This window comes from Mastacembelus armatus, chromosome 15, assembly GCF_900324485.2.
Source record: "Mastacembelus armatus chromosome 15, fMasArm1.2, whole genome shotgun sequence".
In the NCBI taxonomy this organism is placed as follows: domain Eukaryota; kingdom Metazoa; phylum Chordata; class Actinopteri; order Synbranchiformes; family Mastacembelidae; genus Mastacembelus; species Mastacembelus armatus.
Window position 1 is genome coordinate 6,088,005 of NC_046647.1, and position 17,196 is coordinate 6,105,200.

The 17,196-nt window shown below is 41.8% G+C and overlaps 1 protein-coding gene across 1 annotated transcript in view; it reads left to right on the forward strand.

The window, feature by feature from the left end:
• Positions 1-17,196, forward strand: part of inpp5a (inositol polyphosphate-5-phosphatase A) — a 123,970-nt gene that overhangs the window by 82,252 nt on the left and 24,522 nt on the right. Inside the window, exon 9 of the mRNA XM_026309146.2 lies at positions 5,495-5,579. Coding sequence (XP_026164931.1) covers positions 5,495-5,579 — 85 coding nt within the window. The remainder of the gene's footprint in view (positions 1-5,494; positions 5,580-17,196) is intronic.

The window sequence follows — 17,196 nt, forward strand, 5'->3', positions numbered from 1 at the left end:
GACTCAGCTATGCCTTGATGTCCAGACAACATTGTTTTATAATTATGTCCAGGTTTAATAGTTATTGTATGCACCCAGTGTCAATGAACTCCAGTTCTTTTTTTAAAATGTTTTTAAGAATTGGACACATTACATTTAATGAATAATTCAGTTATAATATCTGACACTCACTGCTCTAATGGTGACACAATGTTAGAATTGTTTTATTTCTGCATAAAACAGCTCATGTAATAAAAGTCATGCTGAGCCCCCTGAAAACATGGCTGCTAGATGAGCCTGTGAAATGATAGCATGAGATAAAATCAACAGTTTTTTTTCTCATCCTTAAAAAAATCCCTTTTGTGTATTGGAGTTTGTTTCTTTTTGCCAACCCCATTCAGAGCGGCTGGTCCGGTTCAGGGAAGAACAGTTTTACATTACAACTGTGAAATCCTGGCATAAAGGCGTCCATTGTGATGTGCCATTATTTTCACACAAATATAGTCTATTGTCACAGTGCTGAAGTTAATTTGATCAACATTGGGGACATTTAACTGTTTTGTTCGCTGAAAAGACTTGTTTCATGCTCATTTTCGGTACATTGAAAAGCAATGATTGGCATAAAAATAATGTTGCCGTTAACAATTCAAAGCAATTAGTTTCCCATGGGGAGGCAGTGGGCCGCACTGGCCACCACACAGCGATGCTTTGTCATTTTATGGACGGTCATCAGTCAACTGTCAGAGCTTCTCAAAGAGCCCTCCAATCTAAATGTTTCCCTTTAGGCTTTTCCCAGAACAACAGACTGAAAGAGCAAAGAAAGGCCGGCTAGTTTCCAGTCAATAGACATGTTGAGCTGCAGAGGAAGGCCTGGATAATCACAGGGAGATCCTTCATAAACAGACTGAATTTATATTAAATCTGCTTCAATAAATTAGTGTGTGTTTCTGTCCATGTATTTATGCTAAACATACACTTTTATTCTGGTGAGTTTATGTCTGATATCTTTATTAAATGCAGACCCTTAAAGAATTGCCTTCTCACCCTGGGAGGCCTCCAGGAGCAGAGGTTAATCTTCCTCAGTGTCTTTCTGGTCATAGTGGACCTAGACCTTTTTTACCACACACACACACACACACACACACACCCACACATACCCTGTCTCAGCAGGCACTGTCAAATAGAGTAGGGGACAGATAAATATGGAAAAATCTCTCCAGCACCTAAAAAAACATTTTCTCGGTTTGCTGGCTGCAATTTTGCCATCAGTTTCTCTTCACTCTGAATAGCAGCTGTTCTTTTTGGCTTTGTTAGCCTTTCATGTTGGTATAAGCCCAAACATAACCACAGAATACCACAGAAAACAACAAAAGAAATCATGCAGTCATGAGTCTTTTTACCTATTTCATTTTAGAAGGTAATACAGACATGGCCAAAAGTAACTTGTTTGGGTCCCCCAATTCAGAAAATTTACTGGTGGGCCCCTGATCTTCAAAGTTGCAGTTAGGTACTGTCAACCAAGAAGCCAACTTCTACTTCACAGTGCCTTTAAGACCTTCTGACGCTCCCTGACAAATTTTCAAGTAATCAAATGGCCAAAAACCAATTGACAAACATGGAAGCTTGTGGTTTTGGGGGCCCTGCGGGACTGGGACCTTGTGGCAGTTGCTCACTTTACCTAGCTGATAATTCAGTCTGGAGTACATATAGTCTAAGATTCATTTCCAGAAGTTACAGACTGATACATACGTTTTATTTTTCATCTTCCAATCCATTTTAGAGCTGCAGTAAATATTCAGCAGATACTTTTTAGTGACCATTCCAGACAGTGTTCTTGTCCATTACTTCCATTATCTCATAAGTTCACATTTACTCTAAGGTGTCTTCCCCATTTTGAGTGTGGGCTGACAGTGATATTGGCTTGTGCTGACTTATTTGTTAACCTCTCTGTGACCGCAGCAACATCCTATCGCCCTTTCAGCACCATATCTGTCCTGTCTGCTGTTCTTGTTGGGATGGGCGTAACAGAGGAGCTGAGGAAGAGGGTAAGGCTGTCCTGAAGTGTCAAAGGTCCTGTCAAGGGCAACCCCTGGCCTATTCAGAAAGACGTCACAGAGCACATTCTTCACAATGTTAACATTCTCCCGAATTCTCAACATTTACTTACAATGGATGACTGCGCAAAGCCTAGCTATTGTGTCCAAAATCAAATCTGACCGGCCAACTTATGGTAAGTCATCTTGTCAATATAATCATGATATGGCCCCCAGTTGCACCCTCATAATCCTATGCAAACTGTCTATTATGGCTCAGTTTGGCTGTCAATCACAGTGTATAATCTGGCAAGGAGTCGGTGAGCGATAGCTGGTATGAAGATAAAGATTCGAGTACAGGCGAGCTTTATATGTGTTACATCTGTCTACATCTATGAGATTAAGATTCAGACTCTGTTTTTAAATCTTGAGCACATGCTTTTTGTGTTGGTTCAGTTCCATGCTAGTTATGTTTGTGTGTGACAAATATGAAGAAGATACATTCAGAAAGAGAGAATATGTTGTAGTTGCTTTGTGCGGGTGGTTTAAGGAGCCTGGGAGCAGAGTCAGGGTCCTTGTTATAAATTAGCATCTGACCCCTGTCTTTGTGTGGCCCCTAGGAAGGCCTGTTGAAGGCCCCAGCCCAAACCTCAGTGAGAACAGGCGTGTGAAGAGCCTCTTTCAGGGGTGTCACTGCACGATGAATTGGCCAGGAGAAAGCATGTTTATAGACTGTGTAAAGGAGTGCGTCTTTGTGGGAGAATGTCACTGACACTGTTACAGTTTGCCTGAATGAACTGTGATGACGAGGCTAATGGGGCCCCCACCAAGGGTGAGGGTCAGCAGCGGGGGCCCCGCCAAACTCAAGACCCCCCACCTGCACTCTCTTTTCACGCCCAGTAGCTGTAGCTAATGTTGCAATTCTTCCTTGCTCCGACAAAGGCCAAGAAAAAAGTCAACTTTCACACCAGCAGGTCACCATGAGTGCTTTAGGAAATGATCGTGTAAACAGAGTGTTACCTTCTGACCTGTGACTGATACCTTGGAGCAGCAGACAAAACAGTCAGGCTGTGGGTATTAGACATGGCTGTTAGCAGGATAAAGCTACAGGAGTAAGACCTCCAGGCTCTGGAGAAAGACACATCCCTCTTACTCCTTATCATCTTGTCTCACCTTTCAACTACTCCTTTCTTTTGGGTGACTGCCCCACTCTTCCATCTCATCTATTAACATATTCCCTTAGCTTTTATACAGTTTATCTTTTTTGTGTCACTGCCACATTGGCACATGTTCAGAGGGTAACAAAGTAAAACTAAGTATGCACTTCATTTAATTCATTTTAGTGTATATTTTTCATTCACAACCACAGTTTCTCTTTTAACACCAGGAATACATGAGTTCCCAAGCCTATTGACACCTGTGTACAGCCATTATACTGGATGACGAGATAAAATGGCCACTAACCCTGTTTGAATAGAGCTGAGTCTTTTAGCACCAGGATGTAAAGTCATTTATGACATCAGTCCTAGTTTGAGTATTAAGGATACACACACAAACATAGTTAGCCTGTATTTAGCATTTGCTAACCACAGTGATATTCAGTGAGCCAGATTGTATGGGTTCAGTAATACATACATTGTAATCTGGTTTCTAAAATGTAAGGACTTGCCACTTTTATTTTTTTGTCACAGTAAATTATGTATATTTGGGCTTCAAGCCACTGTTCAGGAAACACAAGCAAATTCAAAGTTTTCAGTTCTGATCTGGGAAATAGTTTTCAATATTCCTTTCATATGTTGAGAAAGAGGTCTGAAGGATCCATATTATTTAAATAACATATTGTAAAATGATCACAGATCTCTGAAGTGCTAATATAATTAAGAATGAAACAGATGTCCATCATGTATATGGAGCAGTCCTGGAAATGAAAATTTATTTCAATTACAACCATGAAACATTTTGACTCTTATGTTGAAAACGAAATCTTGTTAACATCTTTACATTATCCACTCTTGAAAACCGAGATTCTGTTTTATATAATGGGATGTCAAAGTTATATACTCTCTATTTAATATGATAGCTGCATTCCCCACCTCTTAGTCCAGTCACCTTCGCCTCCGTGCTGTTCCCTTTCCCTGCCTCAAAGAAAAGAAGTATCCATGCTTTACGACAGCCGGCCAGAGCTGAGACCCACCACTAAGAGGAGGCTTCTTTACAGCCCCATAAATATATTGTTATCTAGGCCTGGGAAGTCCACAGCAAGATTTATCCTCACAATTAGTGATGATAGTAAGCCAAGTATCCCAAATCATTAATTACACAAGAGGCTATGTCCACCTTAATTTCCTATATTTGCTCTGTAGAATAGTCACTTTTAAATTGTTTATGAGACATAGGACTTAATAATATGGCATTTAGATACGTGTGTGTGTGTGTGTGTGTGTGTGTGTGTGTGTGTGTGTGTGTGTGTGTGCGTGTGTGCGTGCGTGCGTGTGTGTGTGTTTTAAATGGTTCTGGCACTTTTGTAAGCTTCTGCATGTTTGGAGATAGTCCATTTCAAAGTGGATCTATGCTGTTAGCTTTAAAAAGCAATGCTTTCAGCGCATTAAAAACATTTACAAGACAAGAGCCAATAAAATGTGCTGCATTTAAAGACCATTAAGAGGCACCAAAAGAGCACAAACAACAGTCACTTTAATTTAACTTGTAGTGAAGCAAAACTTGCAGCTGCATGGATGAATGGAGTCCTTGAAGCTGCTTCTGACTCAAGGTTTAAACCCATAAGCCTACAAACAAATCTGGAGAGTCGGACAGTTTGGGCTGGTTCACTCTCCCTTTGACCAATTCAGCCAAGTGATGTTCTCAGTTAAAATGGATTATCAAAAGAAATGATCAGTCATCATTATTTATTCATTTAGTTTGTCTTTCAGCTGAATAATATTTAGAACTGAAATAGTGTTTTCTTGAGTCCCTAGCATATATTCAGAAACATATAGCAGACAAGTCCCAGAACAGAAATAAAATAATCACCATAAGGTGCATGTTATTTCTGAAAATTTCAGATGGCATCTTTCTATCATTTTCTCCATATATCCTGCATACTCTCTCAGATCTCATGAATGCTGTAAAACAAATGTACCAAAAAGCCATAAAAATCCTTTATTATAAAAATTGTTGCCTCTGCTCTGAATGGGACCTTCTTGGCAAAAGGTTCAGACCACCAGGTGGTGCTGTGGCCATCGATAACTAAATACCCTGAGCCCAATGAGATAATCAAATTACAGTTTGAAAAGTCAGTGACCACTACTACTGATGTTTATCGGGATTATGATGTTTCTGTAACTCTTTTATCCTTTTTCCAAATCTGAATAACTAGTAAGGATGTGTTGTGATGTGTTTTGGTGCATTTAGACTGCCAGCATCAGTCACAGAGATTGTAGTTGTTTGAAACATTCTCACTGCCAAGTTGTAATGTTTTTCAGGATCACGGACCAGCGGTATGAAAAGGTGCCCTATTTTGTCTTTGGAGACTTTAACTTCAGGTTGGACTCAAAGCAGGTTATTGAGGTGAGTTTTTTTTTTTTTTTTTTTTTTTGGATTATGAATTAGTGGAAGAAAACTGTATCAATTGTGATGTGGTGTGTGTGTGTGTGTGTGTGTGTGGACTCGGCCTTCTTCATGGGGAACAGATGCCCCATACATGTGTGTGTCTGTATTAGAGACTGCAAAGTAAGAGAAGTGGTTTTAGTAGCCCACTGTTTAAAGTTATGACTCATTAAATGCTTCACTGTGGCTGGCCAGCTGTGTTTGCTAACTGGGCATCCAAGTGCATTGTTATATTATGGTGCCATTGACTTCTCTTTCTCTCTCTCTTCCTCTCTGTCTCTCTCCTCCCCTCTTTCTTCCTTCTTCTCCTCCTCCTTCTGTTGGTGTAAATGAGGCCAATGAGAGGCAAAGTAGTGCACTCAACATTCTCCATAAGGAGGTTTTCGGGGGGTGGGTTAGTGGCATAACAAGTCATAAAGGCCCACCACAGACAGTGGTGTCGTATGATAAGAGAGTGGGAGAGCCACTTGTTGGCCAATCCTCTCCTTCCTCTCCAGCACAATAGCCCTCGAATCAGTGGGTCTGTTCAAGGTGTGGGCATTGTTCATTTCATCCAGAGCCCCATTCAACGCAAAAGGGATAGAGAAGAGAAGGCTTTCTGAATGGGTGGGTTTTGCTCAAATGACTTAGGAAGGACTTCGTTCTGTGTGGCGCACAAAAAAGAAACCTTTTGTCATTTAGTCATCTGGCCACTAGGGGAGTAGTAAATCATCATCCCCTATTGAATGGCCAACTACATGAAATGAACATCACATGTTTTTACTCAGTAGTCCATCAGGGCTATTGATTGATTGCCTCAAAGTTTGTGCAGTACATTTGATTTTGGTTCTGTAATTGGGTCACATTAACCCACAGATCATGATCATGTGAACAAGTGTTGCTGTAGAGATAATAAATCCAAGTACAGAATCCACAACAGCAGATGTGCAAACACTGAGCCTATTCAGAAGTCAACTATGGCAGTTAAATGTCACTTGGCACACATTTAGGTCACCACCATGGTTTTATATCAGGGTTAGGCTGTGGTATATCTTATCAGCATAGCTATGATAAAATACACAGTGAAATATGTAAAACACTTAATACTAACACTTAATATAAAAATGTGTTAGTTAATGAGACAATGTGTTTTCGGTGCCTGTACTGACAGGCAACATATGCATTACACTGGAGGGAAAGCATCTAATGAAAGATGAGATGAATTGCAGCTGATCTGTATCACTAACCTAGATAACTCTCCCTTCATGCTTCCTGTCCTGTCCATGCCGGTCTATGGAAGATAGGCGCTCACTCTGTCCACATCTTTACTATTCTGAAATGTTGTTTGAGTGCAGTAAGGGTCATGACCCCTTTTCCAGGGATGTGTTAGGCTTGCATTGGTGTGTGTCCATCTCTAACCCCCTCTCCCCTCTACACGGCTCCTTTCTTATGCATCTTGGCAGCCATTCACATACACATTGACATCTAGAGTGAATACACACACACACACAAATACACACACAAACAAATTTGTTAGGCCAAATGAATCTGATTGATTCACCCTATTTTAAGGGATAAGGCAGCAATCCAGGGGGGCTTTTTAGACTTCCCCTCAGGAAGTTAGAGTTGTGGCTATGGCATACAACACACACACACACACACACACACACATCATCTAGACATTTTCCCACCAGCTTAAAATGAGGGTTCCCACAAAAATCAGCCATTTAATGGGGACAACAGAAAAGGCTGATGATGTCATCTATGAGAAAAGTGTCATTAAAGGGGCAGCACTTCTTCATATAAACCCATCCTGTGCTGTGGTCAACCTGTCTGATTTAACAGTGACCTATATGTTAGTGGCAGAGAGAGCTATGATGTCACCAATAAATAAATGGGTTGCAACCTTGGTGTGGGATGTAACTCACAGCAGTGAGGCCGTTTTAAGCCCTTTAATGACAATTAATGTCAACAGGACAATTAGTGCAAATCCCCTGAAGTGCTTAACTGTAGATGCGCTGGTGGTGCATCGATCGTACATACTTATCCAAAGATTGATTCAGACATAGAGGCTGGCTCTCATTCTCACTGTCTGAGAGTCTCATTTTTTTATCTTCTCTCTATTCTGTCTTCACTTTCATAAAAAAATTACACCACTGATAAAAAAAAAATTACCTCAAAAATCTATCTTATCTATAAATGAAATAATTGTAAAGTGAAACTACTTGCCTTTTCAATTTGTTGGACACCAGGGGCAACCCTTAAGCATGAGGATCCCTAGGCCCTACTTTGAGGGTCACTGGATCAGAAAATACTCCAGTACATTTCTCTACAGCTACACGCTACACCACTTCTCTTCTTCCGTCTCTGGTCCATTGTCGGTGACTAGACTGTGGACAAGCAGGAGCCACTCCCCTGTCACCCACCCGGCATTGTGGGTAGGAGGATGGTACAGGGGATGTTGTAGGATGTATCCATGTGTGTACAGAAAAGAAGCTAGTTTTGGAAGGGGGTGGACTTGGTATTGTCACAAGGCAAATTCCAGGTGGCAAATTCCTGGCATGCTTGTGCGGCAGGATCAGTAACCAAAGGCCCGCGGCTGCCCCCCTTTAGTCCAGCCTGGGCAACCCCATTAATTGTGTCCGACAGAGGGAATTGGTTTCAATTGACCTCCATTCAGCGGCTCTTTGACTGGCAGACAAAGGACACAGCCACGTGGAGACTAATGCTGGTGCTGAGCAGCCTGGAGGTGGTCCAGTCCCCACCAACCTTCCCTCTCCTCTCCCATGGGCTGATTATGCTTTGGCTTGATCATGATTTGCATGGATGCCAATAAAACAGGAAACTGCAAAGGAGTGGCTTTAAAGTTTTTGTCTGGGTATTCTGATGATTCACAGTCCAATTCTCCATATGCTGCCTGCTGTTTCTTTTAGTACCATATTTAGCACTCATTCAAGCCCCATTTGATCCGATGTTGATTAACTAACTAAAGATATAGTGCATGCCACCGACTGGAGACCTTTTGCAATTAAGATCAAAGTCTAACACCTACTACTTGAAACCTGATTCTCAACTTTTAAATAAGGGCCCAAAGGCTCTGACAGTTGGCATCCCAAAATCACCTCAGTGCTGAGTGTAAACAGGTTAAAGCAGTGTTGCAAAGGATTGTGCTGAATCATATCTCTTTAATTAACAAATACTACATATTAGATTCCGCATACTGACTACACTTCAAATTAATGAAGCAAATTAAGAGCATTTGTTAGTGGAGTCAAATTTCTTGTGAGTCCAACATATGTGGGCAATAAAGCTGAATTTGATCTAATTGTGATTATGATTTTTGCTCAATCTGATATGACTGAGTTAAACAGGCTGTTAATATAGTAGCTTAGTGTGGACAATTTAGTACAGTTTGTTTTTGTGTTTGGTCACATTATAAAATGTCTGACAAATGCATGCAAACCTCCCTACAGTACAATGGCTTCCATTTCCATTCTGTATTTTTTGGAGTCTTTCTTTCAAAATTGGGCATGTAATTGGTTACGTACATTTTGTATAAACATCCAAATCCTTAAATAAAATCACTATCTCCAATTCAGCTGGGACACTATCACTGAGGCTTTGAGGTCTGACAAGTCTGAGCAGAAATCCAGCCAGACCACAGATGATTTACAAATGTCTTACACAAACCTCTAATCACTGCTAATATGTATCACTTTCATAGTAACAATAAGGTTATGATAATAATCCTCATCAAGCCAGCACAGATAACTCTTATTGACCCAACAGCAAACAGCCTTTCTTTGGTTCCATGCTTCAGTCGGGTAGCGTTATAAGGGATATAATGGTGTGTATGAGAGAGTGTATGTGTGTCCCTGGAGGTGGCCAGTGGTCGTGAATCAGCTGTGTCGATGACAGGCTCAGGGCTCTGTGCCTGGACTCCTAGTATATTTAAAATCCCTCCTAATTAAACTTAATAGAATGTAAATTTAATATCTGCAGAGATTGTGTGGTGCTGGCGGCCTGCTCCAATTTAAGGATTGATAGAGGCCAGCAGGAAGGTTAATTGCTGACTTGATCTACTGTCCCTGTGACATGGCGTGGGGCTGTTATAATTGGGCCTGATCTGCTGCTACATGGACAGATTTCATTAGGCTTGCTGGCCTCTCACTCATTGGAGAGAGGTTTGGATCAGCACCCCCTGTCTGCATCTGCAGGAAGTGCAGAGAGCCGGACCGGGCATCAATCTTCCTTCCTTTGTCCTGTGTCCTTTCTCTTGCTTGAGCAGCATGAAATTAAAGGTGGGGCCCTAGACTAGCCCCACTCCTAATGAATGCTGTAAAATGCTCAATAATGACAAGCCAGCATGATAGATACATTTATTTTTCACACAATGGAGTCACTGTGCACACACCCATGATGTGTGGAGATATAAGCATACAGTCTTTGAGAGAGAAGAAAAATTGTTGTTGTGCATGCCTTCTTTTCTTTATTTGTGTTTATTACTGAGATTCTGTTCAAGCCTATAGAGGAACTGCTTCTCAGTCTCTGTAATGATTCATGGGTAGCTTCTGTTAAATAGCGGGAAAGTGAAATGAAAATAAGGACATAAGTATTATGATTTCTATTATTCATTTGATAAATATGCTGTATTCTTTATGTGTCAGTTTAATTTGTGGATGAAAACTAAGTATGTCTGCATGTTACCTGCAAAAAGCAACAGTAGTTCATCAAATGGTTGATGGCCATTGTCCTGGCTGCTGAACCTAGTCTAGCTAAATAATTTGCACCACTAAAGGCTAAACAGTTTTCCCTTTTTAGCCTGACTTTGACTAGCATGTGTGTATCTGGCCAGCTATAAATCAAAAGGCGGCTAGTGTAATTAAGTGTACACTACATTAGTCAGGCTAATTAATTTTGGGGGCTATCCATCCATTAACCAGCGGGCCAGCACTGATTGGGCCTCTGTTCTGTGGGACCTCTGACACTAGGGACTGCAACCCTTCTTGGCTGCCCTCAGCTTCCCAGATAAACTCATGCATTTAGACCCAGAATCACAGATATATGCACACATCAACCCTTATGTACTTAATGAGATTTCACCTAAAGATAAAAGTTTCTAGCAGTGATTGTGAGCATTTTTATGCATAGTACCCCATTTACAACACCATGCAAGTTAGAGTTATTAGCAGCCACTTTTAACCCAGTGCCTGTTTATGGCCTCACAGGTGAAGCCTGTGATGAAGATGTTTTCTGAACAATACAATGAAGGCAAATTATGTAGCTAGAAGAATCCAATCTGCCACAATGAGGGCCCATTATATCACAGATAACCCATCTGCATATAGAAGGAGACTATTCCCTCTAGACAACAGCGCCTGTTCTCTCGCTCTTCTCTCTTTCGATGCTAATGAATGCAGCACTGAAGACAGAGAAAAAAAAGAGTTCAGCTATGAGGGCGTAACTTGAGCGATGCAGCTTTGATGGGAGCGCTGTCCATATAATTAAAACGCTGGCAAATGAAGAACAAGCAGTGGCTTCTGTTGGTCCTGCTCATTAACAACAGGCCGTTTGAGCCTGGCGCCAGCCATGCTACTGCTATTGTGTATTTGGAAGGGGGGGGTCACTGTGACTGGCAGCTGGGAACACCATGCCAACGGTGGGATGAGCGCAGAGCCTGGCACTAACAGGCCCTGGGAGGGCGTGTTGCCTTGTAGACCCCTGGGTTTGGCCCCGATCAGGGATATAACCCGAGTTACCCAGTGCTGTATTCTTCAGCCAGGCTGACTTTGAGATGTCTATTTTTACTCCAGACTTGCTGCACTACTTCTGATCTGCCACTCCTCCTTTAACTGACTGTTTTCTCAACCAACTGTTGAAAATAGGGAAAATGCCAATTACAGGTTTACTACAGTGATGTCTTTAAATTCTGTTCAAACACCAGTCAAAGATGTAAAGGTTATTAACCAGAAAATATTCACATTTCAGGAAATGAAAAGTAATTTCTTTCAGGCTTTGCTTAAAAAAATTTTGCATGTGCACTTTATGCAGCTTAATTAAATTTAAAGACTTAAGTCTCTCTGTCTTGCATTTATTAGTAACCACAATGCAGTTGTCACGATTATGCAAACAATATAAATAATACAAATCTAATTGGTGAATAATCAAATCAGTCTATGGATTTCAAGTAAACCATATACTTAATCTATGTCTTTTTTATTTAATCCGCCACTTTTTCTAAACAAGATAATCTCTCTATAAATCATGAATAATCAACTTTGGCTTCTAGCTCAGTCTTTCTGTATCTCTTATTGATGGTTTGTCTTGTCTTCTGTTAGTCACTATGGACCTCTGCCTTTGAAATCACAAGCAGGAGCAGCAGCAGCTAACAGTGATGCTATTATTTAGTCCAGATGAAAGCTGGCATAAACTGTGAAGGATAGTGGCTCTCTTTGTGCCTGGTACATAGTGTCCAATTTGTATGATGTCAGTTTATTTTGACTAATGCAGTCCTCAGCCTTTGTAAAGCACAGCCCAACAATTATTTTTTTCTCTCAAAGATGGAGTGGTTGCCAAGATAACACAAGTTGTCTCTGGGGATTGAGCACAGACATGTACACACAACATCTCCATAGCTATTTCCTGAAATATATTCATTATAGTTTGCTGCTATGCATATGCAAAGAAGCAGTCTGTATATGAATGGCTGCACATGGCTGAATTCACTAACCACTCAACAAGTCAGTCACAGTCCAATGCAAATCTACCACTACCTTTAGTTTACTGATGATCATTCCATTGCAGAATTTAAAAGGATGAGAGATGATTAAATGCTGTGTTGTTGTTAAGGAAGCTCGTAGAAGTGCTAGGATTATTTAAACAACTTGGCGTGCAGGTTTCCCAGTGTGAATCTTTAATGTCAGAAGCAGAGTGATGTTCTTACAGAATGGCTCATTGTAACACAGCTGTAAACCCAGTGTTGGCACCATGGGCTTTTAAACAACTCTGCCCACTGACATTAAAAGTCGCTGGGCTCCATTCACATCCGCACACAAATTTCCCATCATATTTAAGAGGGCCCATTAAGAGCCACATTGAGAATTCATGGGCCTTTATCCCAGTCCCCCATATGTGATTTATCTGTGACGGCCATATTGCCGGGCCCTTTCAGAAGGAGTGGCTCCAGTTTTTGTCTTAGAGGCCCAAAACAATGCATTTAAGGCCCATTTCACTGACAGGGCCTCCTCTTTCAGGAGGCAGAGAGAGCCGGGGCTGGCCTAACATCTGTTTGTGTCCAGAGCCAGGCGGGACCAGAGCACAGCGTGCTTCAGTGGCCCCCTTCTCCTCTCCCTGGGGGTCTTTGTTCTCGATTTCATGCTATCAGAGCGGCAGCATGTTTTCCTGCGCAGAGCTGTCAGGGGCATAAAAGACCCTGAGTGGGGTCACATCAAGAGGGATGGGCATGAAAAATTGGTAAAATGTATCACAAAGCCCACCCACTAGATGGTTGCCTAGCGCCCTGTGGTGGGGTGTCAAGACCCCTCCTCCCCCTCCGTACCTTCCTCTTTGCACTTTCCTTGGCTGAATTACACCTCTCTCTCTCACCCTGCTCGACAAGCACATCATTTAGATGAAATGGTGCAAACAAATTAAAGGGTGGTGCTCCAAATGAATCAATTTTCTTTGTGTATGAGGAGGGTTTTGGGCCTCACTGGGGCCTTCTCCTCCCAGTGTGCACTGGAAAGAAAATAACTGGTCACCTGCCTGAATAAGCCACATTCTTCTTCATTGATTGAGTCATAACAAGTTGACAGTTTCTAACATGTAAAGGAATCTTTGTACCATATACAGTATGTAGTATATAGTCTGTGTATAGTGATAACTAACTCCAGCCCTTTTAAAGGCCATAAAATTAGACTAACATTAATTGTTTGGTCATGATCTTTATTGAATACCAGAGTAATGAACTCAAGAAACTCTGCATTCCTATTGGATCGTCACTAATCACCAATCACCGATTGGGTCTTCGATATTCTGTAATTGACTCAGCAACAACAAATTACCTCACTGTCTATTTCCTGTAATTGATTTCCAGCTAAAGCTGTGGGTTAATAGGCAAATTAAATAAAAATGCAATGTGCATAGTAAGTGTTTATACTCCATCAATAGAACTGCTGTTGGCTAAGTGTAAATGTACTGCAATGATTGCTTCACAGTTGGATGTGAATTTGTTTCCTTATTAACAGGCTAAATGTTTTTTTTAGTCTGAGGCATTATAAAGAAAACATGAATGGCTACCATGCCACTGGCAACACCTCTAGATAAAAAAGCTTCTTTTTGGAAACATCACAACTGCAGCTAACAACATTCAAATGAATGCTAAATTAAGATGGCTGTTAGGCAATTTAAGCATGCATGGCCTTATTGAGAGGTTAAAAGAAGTCGGTATGTTAAACAGTCTTACAGACATCTGCCGCAGCTGGTTTCAAAGTGCTGACTAAAAGTGGCAGGGGAGGTTTCTCAGATTAAATCTCTCATTAGGTTTTCTTTGTACAGGTGGCAGTAATGTGTCAAGAGCCGGGCCTGAGACAACGTCCTTCTCTTACTGGGACTAATACGCCTCAGGAGAACCCACCCTCTTTTTACTGCCACTACTTTACACAGAGACACAGTCACAATGAAGCATCTGGTGGCCTTTTTCTGTGTAGAAGCTTTTCCATGGCCATTGTGTCAGAATGTGTGAGAGAAAGAAGCAGCGAGATCAGGAGGCTTAGTTCATTTCTGTGGCCCAAGTTTTCTTATTTAAGTCAGTGTATGTTTTTCTTAGTATGAATCTTTACTTAAAATGGAGATCACTTCCAAAGAGTGGCTTCTAGAGTTTCAGTGGGCAGGCAAGTGCGTGCTTATGCATCTGTGTGTGTGTGTGTGTGTGTGTGTGTGTGTGTGTGTGTGTGTGTGTGTGTGTGTGTGTGCGTGCGTGCGTGCGTGCGTGCGTGCGTGCGTGCGTGCGTGCGTGCGTGTGTGTGCGTGTGTGTGTCTTGGTAACCCCCCAGTAGTGTGAGGTCACTAGGGTCAAAGTGATGAATTTTTATAGGCCTGTTCCCTGTGTTTCAGCCCTGTCCCTTTCTCTGCGTGCTGCACTGCCTCTCAAAGACAACCATGCAGGGCAATTTGTCCTGCGGGGCCCTGCAGAATGGGCCAGCAGAGAAGTTAAATACCAGGGGCGAACACACACACACACACACACACACACACACACAGTCTCACACAAAACATACACTTACATTCAGTTTCTCTCTCCCTCACACACACACCACTACGTTCTCTTGTCCTGAATGATTTGTGGCCTGTCCATTATCCATTCCAAGGGGACAAATGCTTTTGGCTGGTTTCTGAAGGTGAAGCCAGAATGGCAGCCCTCAATGCATGCCATTGTTTTTAGAGAAGTTTCCCAGATGTTATAATGCACAAGATAAATAGGGCACATTATCACTACTTCGCACGCCCCCTTACAGCTCCAAGCTCGTTTTTGGCAAGGGCGTGGCGGGTTAGGAGACCTCCTACAGCGCACACACTGCCATCAGCCCTCAGTGTCAGCTCTCACACAGCTTGAGTTCATGGGAAGAGGTGAGAATTTGTGTGTGTTGCTTTCTGGTAGGGGTGACACAGGCCAGGTTTACAAGGGTCAGTTGTTGACCAGTGGGTCACACACAGGGTAACTTTGTGTCTGTTAATGTGTCCACTCTCACTTCTCTTCCATGTTGATTCCTCTGCCTGTTCTGTGTGTCAGTGATGAATCCACCGTGTTTGGAGGTATTAAATTAGCCGGCCCCAAGGAGAGAGGAGTGAATAATTCTGGCTTGTGTCCAGTCAGATTGGGTGGGGAGGGTCACAGCTGATTTACTGGCGTTCCTGTGTAATGCTGGCCGGAAAGCAGAAGGGGCAAATTTGTTGTTGCCTACTTTGGATGCCCTGTTCTGCCCTGCTTGGGCAGATGTCACAATCATGCATGTGGAATGGGCGTGATGAACAGTGGGGAGCAGAAGAAAAGTGATCAGAGTGCTAAGCAATTCATGCTAAACCTGCCAGCCCTGCTGGCACACCTTAATACAGTTGGCAGCCTTGCTTTGCGTGGCAGCGAGAAAATAATGGTGCATTCTGACAATGCCACTGCCCCTGTTGACACAAAGGGGAGCCCCTGTCCCCTGCCTCTGGTAATGAAGAATGAATAGTTAGCTCATTGTCCAACGGGTCCTCTGGTTCTCTCTGTGCACACAGTCTCATATTCTCTCTACTTAATTGAGGTTTAATAAGTTGTGAATGCACTAAATGGATAATTATATCGGTGAATCATTGCATGGGAGTGAGTTTAGGGAAGGAGGAATGACCATATGAACCCCAGAGTTTTAGGATGAATCTTGCATTAGCTAGTATACAGTCAGGTCACAGTTTTCTGCTACTTCTCTGTACTTGTGGGGACTGTGATTCTGATTGTGGTAAAAACATAAAATCAACTGCTGTGGCTTCATCAGTTAATATATGTACAAATGCAAAAATCAAATACATACATACATAATATACGTAATATATACCGATTGTTTACCAAGAACATGTCATTAGATTTCCTTCATTTAAACAGGATCTCAAATTCAGCTCCATTAGTGTTTATAACAGTGTAGTTTATTTTGTCTCAATCCCACATACACGGACCTGCTGCCAGAAATACTAGCATACAAAATGTGTACTAATCTGTGGCTGAAAATAGTTGCCAACAAATGCACAAACCAAATGCATTTATTTCTGATTGAGGAACATTTGCCAAGAACCAGTGTCCAATTATTTTATTAAATTAGCTTGCCTTTTTAAAAAATGAAAGTATATATTTATGATGGCTTTCTTTAAGATTTACATCTTTACTAGAAGATAATGGGCTGAGAAGAACAGGGGAAAATAAATGTCAGACTAGCTCATTGTCTTTTTTTTTTCCATAAGATTTGTTGACTATAAACAAAATATAGACTGACCTCCATTTCATCTGCTGACCAGCTTTATATTGTGTTGCTAGTTTTAGCATAGAATGGTTTTTAACAAATAGAATGTTTTGTTTTACACCTTTTACACCTTTACAGCAACATTAACTGTATTTAACGTTACCTTTGTTGTGCATTTCACATGCCTCTGTGCAGTATATATTGTCAGAAATGCTCTGCTCCTTTTAGGTTAGAAACAGTAGATCATCTCCATCTGTTGGCAGGACCAGAGACAGAAGGCTTGAATGTGTGTGTGGGGGGGGACAGATTGTGTTAACCTCTCTTCTAAGGAGAGCAGCTGGAATAGAGAGCTCCTTTAAACAGCCGCTTCCTCCTTCGACAGTCATGAGATTATCCTCCATTGATACACAAAGCCAGTGCTTTCCTCTGCAGCCTCTCATCCCAGCCCCCAGTCTCTGGCCTTCTACAAACACTCAGTGTTGACCTCTGACCCATAATGCAGAGATGTTATGCCAAGTCACTTTGCAGGATCAGTTAGGGAGCCCTGAGGAGTGAACACATCCCTAATGTCCACTGAATAGCAGTTGTTTTTCCTTTTTTTACTTTCC